Here is a 16,632-nt window from a genome sequence, read left to right as displayed (position 1 = left end):
TAATGGGAGAGGGTAAGCATTTTTAACTGTCCAGTCGTTGATGTACCGGTAGTCTTGACAGGGGCGAAGGTCTCCGCTTTTCTTTCCTACGAAGAAGAAACCGCTCGCTTGTGGCGATTTTGATTCTGAAATAAATCCCTTCTTTACATTCTCGTCAATAAAAGCCTTGACTGCAGTACATTCAGCTTCCAACAATGGGTACACCTTGGATGTTTTGGGAATAAAACTGGGTTTGGTTTCAATACAATGGTCTATACCAGGTCGTTCAGGTGGTAGCTGGTTGAGGCCATCCTTTGCAAAGATATTGGCGAAATCGTGAAGGTAAGAGGGGACAAGTTCTTCGAATGACTTCTTCTTCTGCTCAAGCCCAGCTGCTAATGCAAACTGCTGTGCCTTATTACTGGTCTTGATGTATTCTGATTCTGTTGGCCATGACAGTGGTGTAACCATGGGTCATTGTTCCGCAATGCTAGTACCATCTTTAGTTAACGGAGTATCATAGAGGCGTTGGTGATAACCCAAAGCTCAGAAGCATCAGTGGGGTACTCAACCAAAAATTCATCATCCTCAGGGTGGTACATAGCGATTTCGCGTATGGGTGGTGCATAGTCTGCGGTCCATACATCATCTTTGGTATCAAAGGAGTTGTTGTCATCATCGGGGATGGGATCAAGGTTGGGGAGTACCAGGGGTGCTTCTTCATCCGGGATTTCCTCAATGGTAGCCCAGGGTATCAGTTCTTTAGGTGATGCAGCTATGACCAATTTTGCAGGAGGCACCTTTGGCAGCACTACAACTGGAATCGGTTCTGATCTCAAACTGTTTTTCTGGAAGAGAGGTGGAAGGCTGTTCTTCTTCCGTTTGATATTGACCTCTTCCTCAATTTGATCGCTTTTCTCTGTTCTAGGGAGTTCTAGTGTTTCTGCTTTCCATCGGATTACTGGGTCCATGGCACGTAGCCAGGGAATTCCAAGTAGAATCTGATCATGATGGCCAAGCTGTGTGATGTTAAACTTTCCAATCATGGATCATTCATCAATCTTTACGATGAGGACGCAATACCAAGTGATAGCACCCCCCTTTGCATAACTTCCATCCACAGTAGTAACTTGGAATGGTTTTATTAGTTTATGTGTTTGAATTCTGTGGGTTTTGACAAAGTCTTTGGAAATAAAGGTTCCGGTGGCGCTGGAGTCAACAACAGCTGTTGTTTCAACAGTTTTCAGATGAGTTTTGGAGATGAGCAAAATAGGAACATGAAGCTCCTTTCTGATTCCAATACTTCATACAAGTCTGATAGGTACATCAGAAGATACTGACGTCGATCCAGTCTTCCACATCAAAAATCCTCGGCAAGGCGATGGATCGTTGTATCTTCATCCTCTTTATCGCTATCTTCTAATTCTTCACGATGGACTGGGGTTTTCTTCTTCTATGGACATGCTCTTGTCATGTGTCCCTTCTGATGACATGTGAAGCATAATCCTTTCTTCATATGATCACTTCTTTTGGCTTCAGTCAGCTGGTCTACCTCCATGGCATTTGGATCGTGCTGGTCAATGGACCGTCTAGGCACATATCACTGTCCCGTTGGTTTAGTGGTAGTGCGATGGTTCTGTCGAAATACAGTGCCTCTCTGCCAATTGCTATTGAGCCTAATGGCTGCAGTGACGTATTTGTTGAAATCTGTGGGAATGGTTTCCATCTGGAAAATGGAATTAACGATCCCCTTCTTTAATCCATCATTGAAAAACGTGATCAGGACGGCATCTTGCTTTACAGAGGCCTGCGCAGCAAGGGTCTTAAAACTAGTGATGTAGGAGGTGAGGTTGCTCATTTGTTTCAAGGTTCAGAGTTTATTCATGGCTGTGCCGATGGCATCGGCCAGTATGAAAGCTTCTTTGAACTTGGTTTCAAAGTTTGCAAAAGTTCCATAAGACTTGGAGGCGGAGTTGTCAACTTCAGTATAAAAGGTAAGTGCCCAGCCCATGGCACTATCTTCAGTCATGTATGTGAGGGTGGTGATGACTTTCTTTTCGTCAGTGTTATAGATCGTAGCATTAAGTGCAAAATATGCCTTGATCGCATACAACCATCGCAAAGCCTGCTGAGGGCTCCCATCGTAAGTGGAGGGGGCTCTGGCTTTAAGTTCTGGGGTGTTGGTGACAGTGGACATCCTGATCGTTCTGGTCTAGTAATGTTTCTATCTTGCAGGGGACATTTCGTCTCTCTCTGCCTTGTTCTGTTTCTGGGTTCTGGGACCTCTCTGATGGAGAGGGTCAATGTGCACTTTAATCTTTTGTTACAGACTAGGATAGTTGTAACAACAGCAGCTCAATAAGAGCAACGGCTGATGTTATAGTCAAGACCTTGCAAATGCAAGGGTTGTAAGACAAGGCAGAGAGAGTGTCTCTGACTTGAATATCAATTCAGATGTCTTAAGATTGGAGGTCTTAAGTGAAGGAAGTTCCAGGTTAAAACCCAGTAAGATTAAAGTGAAGTTCTACTAAGTACATGACTGAGTATATATAGAACGTAGGTGCTTTAGGGCAGGTACGTATATGTCAGCGATGAGTCAAAGACAAGAGTGAGTCAAAGATAAGAATGAGTCAGAGATAAGAATGAGTCATCTAGTGACGGCAATGGCGATTGTGATGTAGTACAAATATAGCAGAAGGCAAGTCTAGTGATGGTGCGGGGTGGCGCGGTCATGATGTAATACAAAGGAGAAGGGAAAAATGAATAGGGGCAGGCATAACTGTAACAGACTTTGGTGGCTCGATTCACGTAGTTGGCTCTCCATGATATATCATTAGTCATAAAATAATAAGGGGCTGGAGACTGGTATCTTGGACATAGGGCTGAGTCTGTAATTCCTGGTGTACTAGTAGTTGTTGGGTGTAGTGATGGACATGGGTGCAGAGATGGGGATGAGGTTGTCACAGAGATAGGGGATAAACCAACATTATCAAGTATATGTTGCACTTGTTCGAGTGCTGCAATCTGTGAATGACTGAGACTCATGCTTTAGATAGAGATTGAGTGAATAGTTGGGGGGACTCATCTCATTGAATTCAATTCATGCCTGTATATGTGACAATCACAGGCTCTTGTCAATGGCTTGCAAATGACATGGGCATGCCGACCACTCGCTCATCAATTTCTAAATTGTGTTATGGTGGTTCAATGTTGCGCACCATACTGTCATTTTCAAACCTCTGTCCTTGCATTTTCCATCAACTATTGGGCCATGTACACATTATTCTGTTACTCCATGGATGTGGGTTGCTTGTCAAGTGCTGCAAGCGATGTACTAAGTGCAGACTAACCTCAACTGTCATAGGTCAGTCAGACTGTCAATCTCACTTTTAGATGTGAATGGGGACTTGAGTTCAATTTATTTACCTTTGAATAGTATGCCAACTGACGGAATCAGAAAAAAACCTGCAAGGCCCTTTGTATAAAGGTCCGTGAATTTTTCTCACTCATCATAGCCATGCTTCCTCTCCCCGAGTCAGTCAATGACTCAGTCAATGCGATTTTTCGCCCATGTATTGAGTATCAGTGGGGAAGCACAGAACTCATCATTTTTTCACACGAGGTCAAGCAAATTGTTACCATTGCATAGTGTGTACTACCAGTTCACTTTGCTGCTATTAATGACAGACTTGTGCAGCCCAATAGCATCAGGACGTTTTCGTATCCATCCCTATGGCCTCACAGATTACTTACAGCAACGCAGGCTTTTTGTCGGGTGTTTTTGTGGTATCCTTTCAGACATGCCTTGTTCCACCAGGATCATGGATTCTGCCATAAATGGCCACATCCTGATGCAGTGCACTAATGAGCATTGTGGATTTAGAGGTCAGTACATTTTCACTCTTTGTATTAATGCTAAATAGTGCATGTTTCACAACAGCAGATCTCACAGACATCTACCACACTTCATTTTTTACTTCTACCTACAAGGAACTTCCAACACTTGGTATGGTTTTCTCCTAGATACAGTTGTTAGTGCTGATGGCCTGTTTGCAGTTGCAAACCCCCAACCTGATATGACCCTGATTTATGCTGCCTTTCGCTGCCTTCCTCCCAACCTGCATGACATTGCACCCTACTTCAACAGCTATCTTGGATCCCACGTCTCTGTCTGGCCTGATTTTCAGCAACTCCATGGTTTGGTTGGTACTACCTCAGCAAACCCGCAACCATTTATTCAACTGGTCCATCAGCGTCGCACTTGTGAGTTGTAGCTCAGTACAGATACAATTTAGCATGCAACTAATTAATACAAAGTATCTGCTCAAGGGACTGCTACTACTACTCGAGGATCAGCAAGTCATCATGGATGCTGACGCGTGTCCACCTGTCTCCTGGTTGGACAAGACCAGGATGGTGTGGTTGTGATGAATAGACTCATGGCATATGAAACAGGTCTCCTGGCTGACCTCTCTGGCAAGACTGGTGTGAGTATTTGGGACTGGGACGGGCTTTTTGAAAGATGTGACCAATGTGGAAGGTATTTTGTGGCGAGGGTGCTTCGAATGCATATCCTGCACTGTAGAGCGTGAACCTGCATGAATGGTCTTATACAGTGGCTCAAAAAACTGTCCGCATGTTTTGACATTTTTCACTATCTATGATATTGTGTGAGAATGAACAAATGCCTCAAGGACATGCTTATAGCACATTGTAGTATGGCTTCAGGGCTTTCATTTGAGCCCTACACCGTGGGAATCGGTGGAGATATGGTGGAGATACAAGGCTTACAAAATCATGACTCATGTGGACAGTTTTTTGAGCACATATTAAAACTATATAAATCATCATTTATGACACCATAACAATCATGCCACCATTAAATAAATTATAAAGTGGTGTCATTATGTCATTTTAAAACCATATCTAACTATACAAACCAAAAATTTCCATATGTCATGGTTATATTCACCATGAAAGCCACCCCCCCTGCTCAAAGGGATAATATCCTCTCTCTTTCCTATTCTGGCCTCTCTGCTTGTCAAATTTCCTCTAGAACTGGAGTATCCAAGTCCACTGTGGCCAAGTTCATCAAAGAAAGTCACACAGACAAGGAGAACTTCTGTGAAGGGCGTCCATCCAAGCTCACCTCTACTGATAGGAGGGCTATTATTCAACATATCACTACAGGAAAGGCTGATAATGCTGTCCAGGTCACCTATTACATCAATTCCACCATCACATTCCCTGTCTCTTCACACACTGTGAGAAACATTCTCAAGACAGCTCATCTCAGGTCAGTAACAAGGAAGAAAAGGCTTTCCTCTCCATCACACATAAACAGAGATAACTAACCTTTGCCTTAGCCCATCAGAATTGGATTACATGGACTGGAAGCATGTTATATGATCATATAAGACCACAATAAATAGGATTGGGTCAGATGGCAAGGTATATATGTGAAAAATGAAGGGTGCTAGTCCTCTCTGCATATGTGTGATAGAGAGGAGAGCCTTTTCTTCCTTGTTACTGACCTGAGATGAGCTGTCTTGAGAATGTTTCTCACAGTGTGTGAAGAGACAGGGAATGTGATGGTGGAATTGATGTAATAGGTGACCTGGACAGCATTATCAGCCTTTCCTGTAGTGATATGTTGAATAATAGCCCTCCTATCAGTAGAGGTGAGCTTGGATGGACGCCCTTCACAGAAGTTCTCCTTGTCTGTGTGACTTTCTTTGATGAACTTGGCCACAGTGGACTTGGATACTCCAGTTCTAGAGGAAATTTGACAAGCAGAGAGGCCAGAATAGGAAAGAGAGAGGATATTATCCCTTTGAGCAGGGGGGGTGGCTTTCATGGTGAATATAACCATGACATATGGAAATTTTTGGTTTGTATAGTTAGATATGGTTTTAAAATGACATAATGACACCACTTTATAATTTATTTAATGGTGGCATGATTGTTATGGTGTCATAAATGATGATTTATATAGTTTTAATATGTGCTCAAAAAACTGTCCACATGAGTCATGATTTTGTAAGCCTTGTATCTCCACCATATCTCCACCGATTCCCACGGTGTAGGGCTCAAATGAAAGCCCTGAAGCCATACTACAATGTGCTATAAGCATGTCCTTGAGGCATTTGTTCATTCTCACACAATATCATAGATAGTGAAAAATGTCAAAACATGCGGACAGTTTTTTGAGCCACTGTATATGTGTCACTTACCACATCTCATACCAGATTGATGATGAAATATAACAATGAAACTCTCATACCCATCCCACCGTCCCTCACTCCTGATGAGCAAGAGCATGTCCTCATTACCCAGGATGAGTCAATTTTTCATACAAATGAATACCAATGTCACTCTTGGCTTTGTGGTGATGAACAGCCTTTGAAGGGGAAGGGGAATGGTCATGCAATTCATGTTTCTGATTTCATTTGCAAAACAACTGGTCAGCTCACTTTATCAGAAGAACATCTTGCACAACAAGCCACCCTTCCACCTGACCAACAGCTCAAGGTCATGGATGCCCAAAAAAATATCTATCCAGGAAAAAACCACAATGCAAATTGGGATCTTCCTCAGCTTCAGACCAAAATGGTTCATGCCATCAACATATTCGAGTTCTTGTACCCAAACAAGGTTGCTGTCTTCATTTTTGACTGCTCTTCCACTCATGAAGGTCTTGCTGCAAATGCATTGAATGTGAACAACATGAACATGAAAGATGGTGGTAAGCAAAGCCACCTATGTGATACCATCATCCCACTCAATAATCCACCTCCAAAACCTGGACAACCTGACACATGTGGAATGCCACAGTAAATGGTATACCTGGCAACATATTCTGATCCCAAGTTGGCTGGGAGACTGAAAGGGATGAAAGTCATTCTTCAAGAATGGCAATCAGTTTGGGGTGTGCTGATGGAATGGCACAAAGGGAAGGTGGTTGGGAAGTGCCAGCATTGCCAGAAGTCACAGGCAAAAAGGGATGCAGAATAGAGACTTGCATTAGTGGAGGCACTCAGACAAGAAGCACCCAAAACAGGTGAGCTGCAGGCAGAGGATGAGCCAGAAACAGACTCAGAAGACAATGATTGATGCTGCATGTACTACATACTCTCACTTCAAGATGATTTCATCAATGAAAAACCACTTATCCAGCATTACATCAAGAGCTGCAGGCACATTTGCCTTTTTCTTCCAAAGTTCCATTGTGAACTGAACCCCATTGAGATGCTTTGGGGATATGCCAAGTACCATCAGTTTTTCTCAGTTTTCTGTCATGATTTTGATTCATTGATATTCCTGTGTGGCACAGGCTATTGAAATGTCACTGATGGCAAATTCTCAATGGCAAAAACACTGGTTCCACAATGTCTCAACATGTGTGATGTTTTGACTATCTGCCATTTCTTCCACAAAGCTTGGCATTATATGGATGCCTACCAGTATGTTTGTCATTGCTTTCAAGTGATCATGCAGTGCTGAAGTTTGAACAGTAAAGGACTCGATGCCCAACAAGCAGCCTTCACAGTTAAGAAGTACTGTTCTCACCATCATGTTGGGCTTGCAACAGAGATTTTGGCTGCACTGGATGCCAAAACTGCAAGCAGAGGGCTTCTGTAGATTGTATTTACCATCTGCTTGCTTGTATACCTGCCCAGTTACCCATAAATACTATTTCTTGCAACATGTTTCAAATTTTATCAGAAATTTTTTCAACCCTTCAATTTTCAAAATTCTAATGAGGTAGCCTTAATCTACAAGTCAAAAGACTGCATTTGCACTACTCTACGGTACAAAGCAGTCAAATTTCGAGGACTAGATACATTTTCAAGTTCAGGCTAATCCGAGAGGCTGGAAAAGTGCTTTGTACACTGTAGTATGTGATCTATTTTCATCCTACTTTCATTCAAGTCAGTTTGAGTTGCAAGTATCAAGTAATAACCAGTGTAACTTAAGTTTGAGCACTTAGTTGTAAGAGTATCATAACACTTTGCCATAGTAATTTATGCTGCTACTTGAAATACAATACTTAGTGATATACTTAAGGTGTAGTAGGAACCTCATTGCTTGTCAGTCCTGTAACTCCTGTGGAACTGTAGTTACTGTACTACAATTAACTGTGAGCCTGTGAGCAACCCGTGAGTCCTGTGGCTTACTGTCACAAGACCCCAAGTGTGTGACCTCTGTGAGAAAGTTGTACAGTGTGGGTCCCTCAAAATCAGCAACTAGTGAGCATGAAAATTGCAAGTCTATCTACACCTCCACAGGGCCCTCTTTCACCTTCAAAATATTACAGACAGGCTGCAATAGAGTAGTACATTGAGACTATCTCAATCTTTTTTTGAAAAACCTAAGATGTAGAAAATTTGGTCACCTAAAAGTGAACTTCATGTGGAGTTTGTCAGAGTTTCCCTTTATGGAATACAACATCTTGGTGTTATCACATAGACTGCATGCTTAATGTTAAGATAGTAAATAGGTGAGCACCTGTAAACATCCACATACTGCCAACTTTTTCAGAAAAATGCACATATTATTTTGATTGAACAGGTATTAAGAAGTTCAGGTACAATGCATTTCACAGTAAGGAATGTTCCATCAGTGACCACAGTTTCCATGGATGCTTTGCAATCTGAAATGCTCTCTGAGTCTGAGTCTGATACCTCTTCTACCTTGTTGATGAGACTGAATGAGTGTTCCAGAGTCTGAGTCTGACTCAGAGGAGTTAGAGTCATTGTCACTTTTACCATTTGTTTCTGGCACATAATTTGGGTCAAGGTAGACCTCTAAAAGGTCTTCCATAAGTGCATTATTGAAGTACTTGCAGCAAGTATAGCTGCATAGGATGTGAGTTACATGTGTGATATATATGAGAATGATACTGTTAAGAACCATATTGCTCAAGGGGGAGAGACTGACTCAGAGGGGCTTGGCCTCAGCTCATACACTGTGCCCCTTACCCGAGTATGTGCCCTTCATTTAGTATGAGGTCCAATGATGGTCCAACAAAGTCTGGAGGACTTCCGGAGGCTGGCTACTCTGCTGGAGAGCACTAGAGGACTTCCGGAGGAGCACAGGAAATGTCTGGAGGAGCATGGGAGAGTTCCGGAGGAATGCAGGAAGTGCTCAGGAGAGTTCCCACTGCAAGGTAATACTTCTACAGGAAACAGGATGGAGGGATAGGAGGTCCAAAGGTCCGGAGGGCAGGAGGACAGGAGGACAGGAGGACAGGAGGACAGGATGTCCGAAGGTACAGAGGGCAGGATGTCCGAAGGTACAGAGGGCAGGATGTCCGAAGGTACAGAGGGCAGGATGTCCGAAGGTACAGAGGGCAGGATGTCCGAAGGTACAGAGGGCAGGATGTCCGAAGGTACAGAGGGCAGGATGTCCGAAGGTACAGAGGGCAGGATGTCCGAAGGTACAGAGGGCAGGATGTCCGAAGGACAGGAGGATAGGATGTCTGAGGGTTAGGAGGACAGAATGTCCAAAGGTACAGAGGGCAGAACGTCCAAAGGACAGGATGCCTGGAGGTATGAGGGACAGGAGGTCCGGAGGTCCGGAAGGAATAGGGGCTACATCGGACTTCGTCCAATGTAGAAACAAACAGAGGTGGACTACCCTAAGGTAGAGTTGGAGAGACAGGGATTGGACCTAAGTCCAGAAAGAGGGTAAGTGCTGGAAAGGCAGAGCTCCGGCCTAGGGAATCAATCCCTAGGCCTGATGGGTAGGACAGGCTTAGGTGGACCAAAGTCCGAGAGAGGATTGGGCAACTCTAAGTTGATATTCAAACTGAGGAACTACAGGAGTATCTACAGGGGTTATATACTGGAGAATATCTGAGGGGATCAATAAGTAAAGGAGCAGGGCTATGTACGAGCATGTGGAAACACATTAGTAAGTAAGATGGAACATAAGTAAATGAACTCAGAGATGAAGACTCATACAAGGATCAATAAGCAAGACGGAAGATGAGGTAACTGAAAGCTGGAAAGGTAGAGATGCCTAAATGGGGATAGGCACAGGATCTCGGACAGAGGGTGGGAATAGGTCCAGCGTTAATATCTGGGGATCCGGAAGACAAGGTGGATACAGGACCGGAATACTGAGAAGGTGGATATAGTCCAGAATCCAAGACTGAGGTGAAGTCTGGATGTCTTGCTGGATGGAGTGTGCATAGGGTGGATGGGACAGGGGGGTATGGATCAGGCTAGCAGTGGAGATCCAATGGTCCAGAGCTCAGGGGTAAATCCAGAGCATAGTCGATCCTGCTGAGGTGTGGAGCACAGTGGAAGGGGATCTGGGAATGAGCTGGATATGAAGTGGGGTCTGGATGTAGGCTTGGAAGGCGTGGGAATATGATGGAACATGGGTCCAGATTGTGGGATATGACAGATACTGACCTCAGTGACAGACAGAGTCAACTGAGGAAAGCAGGCAAGTGAAGAGTGAAGGAAAATTTCTAGGTAGTTAAATAAGTGAATGGCACTGAAGGACAACAGTGAGCATTTAAGATGCAACAGTACTTTGCCTGCTTCTGCCTTTTTGTCAGAGGAGGCATTTGGGGAGGGTGACTTCAATTTGTTTAGTTTCAACTCAAAAGTGAACACTTATGTAATATCTGTAATTTTCGGGAAATCATATTTATGCTTATTTCAATCATGTTTCCTATTGAAATTTTAATTCTAGAGTGCACTGAGCAAAATTGCTGCCACAGGAGAGTTGTTGGCTCTTAGTGACTTGCACTGTAGTTTACTGATGTACCCCTTCAAATGACAGGGTAGTGAGATGATATGACATCATGGAGTAATCAGTGTTTGGTTATCTGAATGTGTTGGAAATAATATGGAATGAGTAGGGGATAGACTTAGGTTCCTGCTGTTTCCTATAGGTGTGAGCCTGCAAATTCTTGCACAAGTCTCTATGTTGATTTGTCCTGAGTTTGAGCTTTCTATGTTGTTAGATGGTGAACTGGGTCACTGCCCCACTCTCATCACCAGATGGACACGCCAGCACTGCTCTCTAGAATGGAGGAAGATGCTAACTCTACTACTGAACAGCATGTGCACCTGCTACTGCCTACAACCAGGACCTCTCGGGAACTGCCGAGCCCCCTGGCACCTCTGTCTTTGTCACCGGCCTGCCTCTGCTCTGCTCTACGCCCGACTCGACTACACCTGCTAAGGTGTACCACTACACCATTAGTGTTAACTCTGTCGTTCAGGACAATATTATGTCATCCGACAAGCTCTCGAAGATCGACTCGATGATGGAACGGTCCTTGAGAGTTTTTTGGGCTACATGAAACAGCACTACAGGTTACTTACGGGAGTGATTCCGAAACAACCTCTGACGCCCCAAAACAAGCAAGGCAAGGCAACCGGAGTCGGGGACTTGCCGCGTGCCAGTGCCGATCATCGATCAGTTGTCAACCGGTTGTCCTTGCGCGTCCGAGACAACGTGCTCTATCTTCTAAGCCAAATTCCTCTCGGTGGCACCGGCGAGTGCTCAGCAGGACTACAGGTCATCCACACTAGAAGGATATTAATGCTCTTTCAAGACTCCATATATCATTATGCTATCAGCAATCTCCAAGTCTCAGACCGTCATACATCCTGTGCTCCAGTCACATGATAGTGCTACGATCACTGCATAGCGTAACGCATCATCAGCATAAGCTTATTTTTCTTCATACTCACAACCGTTGCTACATGCCGTCCACGTTCACAGCGGTGCTGCATTGCACATTGCAATACTTATTTTCAACAGCTTGCTCATGAGGCTGCAGACTAATATTCACCCGTTCTGTCACTCGAGAATGTCAGTCTCAGACACCTTCGGTCTACAGCTAGCCAAGGTAATTTACTTGTGCTTTAATAGTCCGACTTCTTCTCTAATGCCTCTAATCATTGAAGTATACTAACGGTAAGGTCGGCCGATGATAATGCGTATTGTTATTCACAACTCTCTTTCACTCCGAAGTCGCTGCATCAACAATCCTAGTAAGTTGTGTCGTTTCAGTTTTGTTACAACGGATCTAATGTATCACCAGATTTATGATTATTTTGTCACGTTACATTCTGAAGTCAGTAAAAGCAGCCACCCGTATCTCGGCGCTAATATTATTTTAGGTCCAATGGGCCTGGGGACGGAAGTGGGGAATCATTCATACCACTTTCGCGGTTTCACGATATGCACCTTTTGCTGGTGCACTTATGACTTCGTATTGTGAGATATGCCAGTGCGCACTACAATGCAAAGCTGATTCCTAACCAGCCGCTGTCAAGGCGTGGGGCAACCAAGATGTGGGTACACCCTTCATCAGTGCAGCGTCGACTGCAACTCAGATTGAAATACAGTGCGCACCCTTTAACGACGCTGTAAATGGTTGGTCCAGACGGTTTTCGTGACATGACTTCGCAATGACATTTCACAGGCATACATTTCTTGGGCATCATTGCCTCGGAAGGTTGGCTTTGGCATACCACGTTACAACAGGCATTCACACCCACGACAGGTTTGTTGATTGCCAGGGTCTACGCCTTTTCCGGTAATAAAAAGGCTTATCTTATTGCACTTTTATCTTTTGGTTTGGTACAATGATATCTCTATTTCTCTGTGCATCACTAACTCCTATGGTGCAGGTCATCTTGGTAGCGTCTGTGATTCTAAGTGCCGCCCCCATCAATTTCAACATCCCAGGAGGCAAGGTCGTAAGGTTTACCTCTTAGTCTTAGTATTCATTCTTTTTCAGCTGGTCCGCCTTGCGTATTTGAGGGAGCTCGTAGTAGTGCCCTTCCATATGGACTCTTAATGTTCTTCGAGATTGGTGAGACGGCAACTAATTCCAAGATCCTTACCTGACAATTCATTTCTAGTTCTCATGTTCACCACCGCGTTTTTGAGATATCGGCACTATTTTGGTTTTCATAATAAATTAATAAGGGATATCTATCGTGATGGACTCTTATACATGTTCTGCATCACAAGTATTAACGCCATTGTTATCATTAGTTGCGTGCTGACATCTCTATAGTGATATCCACTGTTAATGTGATTGTCACCACCGTGCTACCTGTGAGTTCTTCCCTGTTTACATTGCTCTCGAAGAACTGAGCAGATCCCTAGCTCTCGTACAGCGAGATGTTAAACACGTTAGCCTGGTCAAATATGTATATTGTCAAAAGCTCATATTCCTCATTTTAGACCCCAGATTGTTGCGCACAGCGTTCTTGCTTCTCGAATACTATTCAATCTTCAAGCGAACAAGGAGCAATCGATCGTCCCTACATTCCTATCGACGATTGTGCCGGAGATGCAATCGCTTCCAGATGAGCTTCAAGCGCGGCACGAAAGCAGGGAGATATTTACTCCTGCTGGCCAGCCAGATCAAGCTTAGACTTGCTAATAATTTTGAGGGTTGCATGGATAGCATTTGTCGTTTGAGTTTGCTGACTATGAATTGCTCATCTCCTAGTATCTCTTTGTCACGTCTTCCGTTCCGGTGGTAAGCCACTTCATTACCCAGGTGTATGTGTTCTCAGGACTTTGCAAATGCATATTAACGACTGTAGACGATCCATTTGGTTACCACCTGTGAAATATCGTTCCTCCTGATCGCATAAATTTGATATAATAAACTACTTGGTGATTTTTGACGACGACCTCGGACTCTAATGATCCTCTCTTAATCCTGCGGTCCGTCTTTTACAGCATTCTCATTCTATAACAACACAACACCATCAACTATTCTGGAATCTGCAGCCACTGGCGGTTGATACGATACCAGCTTTCCAAATCCACCAGTGAGGATGCGTGTTATAATCGTTCTTGCCGAATGCACACAATCCTGCCAATGGTCACATTAATGAACCGGTCGCATCGGTGGGAATGAGCAGCAGGGATGCGGAAGTATGAGCATGTGCTTGATATCGACGGACCAGAAACGTGAGACGCATTGACACCACATGTTCTGTCGAGTTGAGAGCTCCTTATATCGCATCGGTAGTTCGGTCTACGTCACATCGACATCCATCGGCATCAGTCTTTCGACGCTCGCAGACTCTCCATCTTCTTTGCATACATCGCAAACCGTCTCCCATCCTGCTCATCATCCCACCTTGCAAGCACCCCGCCCAACCCCTCACTCACCCTTATAACATCCTCCCTAAGACCCCTCGCATACTCCATCTCATAGCGACCCAAGAAATGGAAATTGATCAGGTCAGAAGGGTTGTCGGATTCTGAGCGCTGTTCTGCTAGGGTGCGGAGGCGGCCTTGCTCGTATATGAGTCTGGCTTTGGGAGTACGGGGTATTTGGATGAGCCCTGACCATGCAAGGGAGAGCCAGGTGCTGGTGAGGTCTGCGAGGGTGAAGGGGATGAAGGAGGTGGGCGCGCCTATGAATGCGAGGGTGGGGTTGTAGGCGTAAAGGATTTGATTGTGGAGGGAGGGGATGCGGGAGGGTACTGTAGTGCGTGATGTTAATGGTACGAGTGTGCGAGCGCGGATCTGGGGGTCTGGTTCTGGGCGAAGGACGCGGAGATAGGGTACGTGCGGATAGTAGCCTGTTCCGAATAAGACTATGTCGATATTTTCAATGGTGGTTCCATCTTGGACATGAGCGGTGATTTTGTTGTTGTCATTGGTGGTGTAGCGACTTACGGGGCCAATGTCCTCAATGCGGGTGTCGGGTAAGGAGGGAAATACAGAAATTCGGCGGGTGGATCTGTATATTGGTGTTTGGGCTACGGGAGCGAGCTGAGCGGCCATTTCGTTTGCAGAGTTTGCATTTCCGATGACGAGAACACGCTGCAGGAATGTGAGTTCTTCATGAGATGTAAGGAGGAAAAATTTACTTTTGCCTCGTAATCACCAAGTGGACCTGTCCAGTTTATGGCATGCTGGATTTTGTTGGGTTGTTGCTGTTGCAACTCTCGAAGACCCGGTATATCTGGAAAATGCGGGTTATCAAACCAAACGGTAGTGATAACCACCGCATCCCAAATCTCCTCCAATACCACACCGCCTTTATTCCAATTCTTCATGCGGACTGTCCATCCACCGCCCTCCACCTCTTCCACTCCAGTGACCTCGAAGCTCAAACGTATATGCCCGTTCTCGATGAACGGGTGCGCAAATTCCTTGAGGTAGGCGTTTGTCTCTGCTAACGTAGGGAATGGCTGATGTTCTCTGGGAGGTGCTGGAAAAGGATGTTCTGAGAAGGAGAGAAACTCGGGTATTACGTTGCCTATGAGTCCAGGGTATGCGGGTGTGGACCATCGCGAGCGATGGTCAGGGGTGTGATTTTGATACCTTGTTTTGTACTGTAGGCTTTAGGTGAGCTAGAGTACTTGGTGGACGTACCAGACACCGCCAACATCGTCACGTCTTTCGACAAGCTGGACTTTGGAAAACGTTCCGCGATGGAGACAGTTGCGGAGCGTTATGAGCCCGCATGGTCCTCCACCGATGATGAGCAGGTTCTTTGGTTGGAGAGTCATTTGAAGGTGTTTGCTGACTCAGCGAATACATGTTAAGATGGTTTAAAGTTTTCATCGCTTTCGACAGCTTTCCTTCATACTTCCTCCCGGGCCGGAGTGGACCTGCGCTCAAGGACGTTGCAGTACTGATTACTCTGCAGATGGTCACGAAACGAAGACAAGTAACTATGAATGTGCTGATGTCGCGCTCCTCAATCACTCTTCTTCGTTTCGTGCTGTAACCGTTGAAGTTTGTGACTGCGTTGGACTCGCATCCTTTTCCGGTGTCAAGCGCTGCCTTGAGGTTCTTCCCTCCGAAACAGTTCATAAATTGGCTTTGGAGGTAAGACATGATTGTGACTTCGACAACATCAACATCACCGTATCTCCGTATTTTTATATGCCCAGCAAAATGACTCCAGCGAGGTATGGCATAATCAGCTTCGTTCGAATCACCACTCTACCCCCGATTTATTCTCAAAGATCAACTTCTCAATGATGGTGAGATTCACTACATTCCTGGATTCATCTTATTCAACCAAACTCATATTCTCCCAGTTGACAATTGTTCGTTGCACACCATACTCACCAATATATCCGGTATTCATACTGGCGGCACGCGTTTGTTCTCTTCCCGTTTTGGAGTCGCCACGGAGCTACTCATATAATGCGTATCGGCCAGAATGGAGGTACAACGTGTCCTGTATATCTACTATTATTACACCATCATGCTTGCTGTAATCGATGGTCGATATTCTTTTGCGTGCAGACCCGTCATGAGGGGAATCAGATCGTTTACAAGTGCATTTCTGAAGCACGTGTTTCCCAGATCCCAACGCCACGTTAAACCGCAAGCGATGCACTGCTGTGCAGGCGAACAATAAGGACCTCGGCACAGTCGACCTCTTTGATCGAAATGCCTTGGTATGCTCGCCTTTGAGGTACTCTCGGCCGAGTCGGTACTTACAGCTCGTTTCGAGACAAATACTTAGACTTCCGAAAATAGCCAGGACACGACCACATAGAAAACCGCACCAGACAATATAATTTCATGGCTACACGCTTTGGTATCACTAAAGCAACTATCCAGCTCCGTCAACCTGCTGGATCTGGCCATAAAGTCTACCACCTCTTGTTACTCGTCTGGGATTCC

The 16,632-nt window shown here is 44.9% G+C and overlaps 3 protein-coding genes across 3 annotated transcripts; 2 read left to right on the top strand and 1 right to left on the bottom strand.

The window, feature by feature from the left end:
- Positions 1–3,779: 3,779 nt before the first annotated feature.
- On the top strand, positions 3,780–4,407 carry BJ212DRAFT_1300436 (uncharacterized protein; the record flags this gene model as incomplete). Its single annotated transcript, XM_041332991.1, has 3 exons — positions 3,780–3,864; positions 4,127–4,242; positions 4,297–4,407. 3 exons carry the CDS (start codon positions 3,780–3,782, stop codon positions 4,405–4,407), a joined length of 312 nt encoding a protein of 103 aa, XP_041191961.1.
- A 7,086-nt stretch (positions 4,408–11,493) lies between these two features.
- Positions 11,494–13,717, top strand: BJ212DRAFT_342847 (uncharacterized protein). The gene is made up of 15 exons (XM_041342961.1): positions 11,494–11,854; positions 11,913–11,922; positions 11,980–11,999; positions 12,050–12,082; positions 12,129–12,225; positions 12,274–12,302; positions 12,357–12,384; positions 12,434–12,466; positions 12,515–12,591; positions 12,642–12,702; positions 12,752–12,826; positions 12,876–12,986; positions 13,034–13,074; positions 13,126–13,151; positions 13,204–13,717. Exons 1-15 carry the CDS (start codon positions 11,774–11,776, stop codon positions 13,394–13,396), a joined length of 915 nt encoding a protein of 304 aa, XP_041191960.1. The 5' UTR covers positions 11,494–11,773; the 3' UTR covers positions 13,397–13,717.
- Positions 13,718–14,037: 320 nt separating this feature from the next.
- Positions 14,038–15,500, bottom strand: BJ212DRAFT_1273992 (uncharacterized protein; the record flags this gene model as incomplete). The annotated part of the gene is made up of 3 exons (XM_041331130.1): positions 14,038–14,808; positions 14,856–15,323; positions 15,360–15,500. The coding sequence occupies 3 exons, from the start codon at positions 15,498–15,500 to the stop codon at positions 14,038–14,040; spliced, it is 1,380 nt and encodes a 459-aa protein (XP_041191959.1).
- Positions 15,501–16,632: the final 1,132 nt, after the last annotated feature.

The sequence above is a fragment of the Suillus subaureus genome, assembly GCF_016647635.1.
Source record: "Suillus subaureus strain MN1 chromosome Unknown BJ212scaffold_20, whole genome shotgun sequence".
NCBI classification, from domain to species: Eukaryota; Fungi; Basidiomycota; class Agaricomycetes; order Boletales; family Suillaceae; genus Suillus; species Suillus subaureus.
This window is presented reverse-complemented; position numbering and strand designations above follow the sequence as displayed.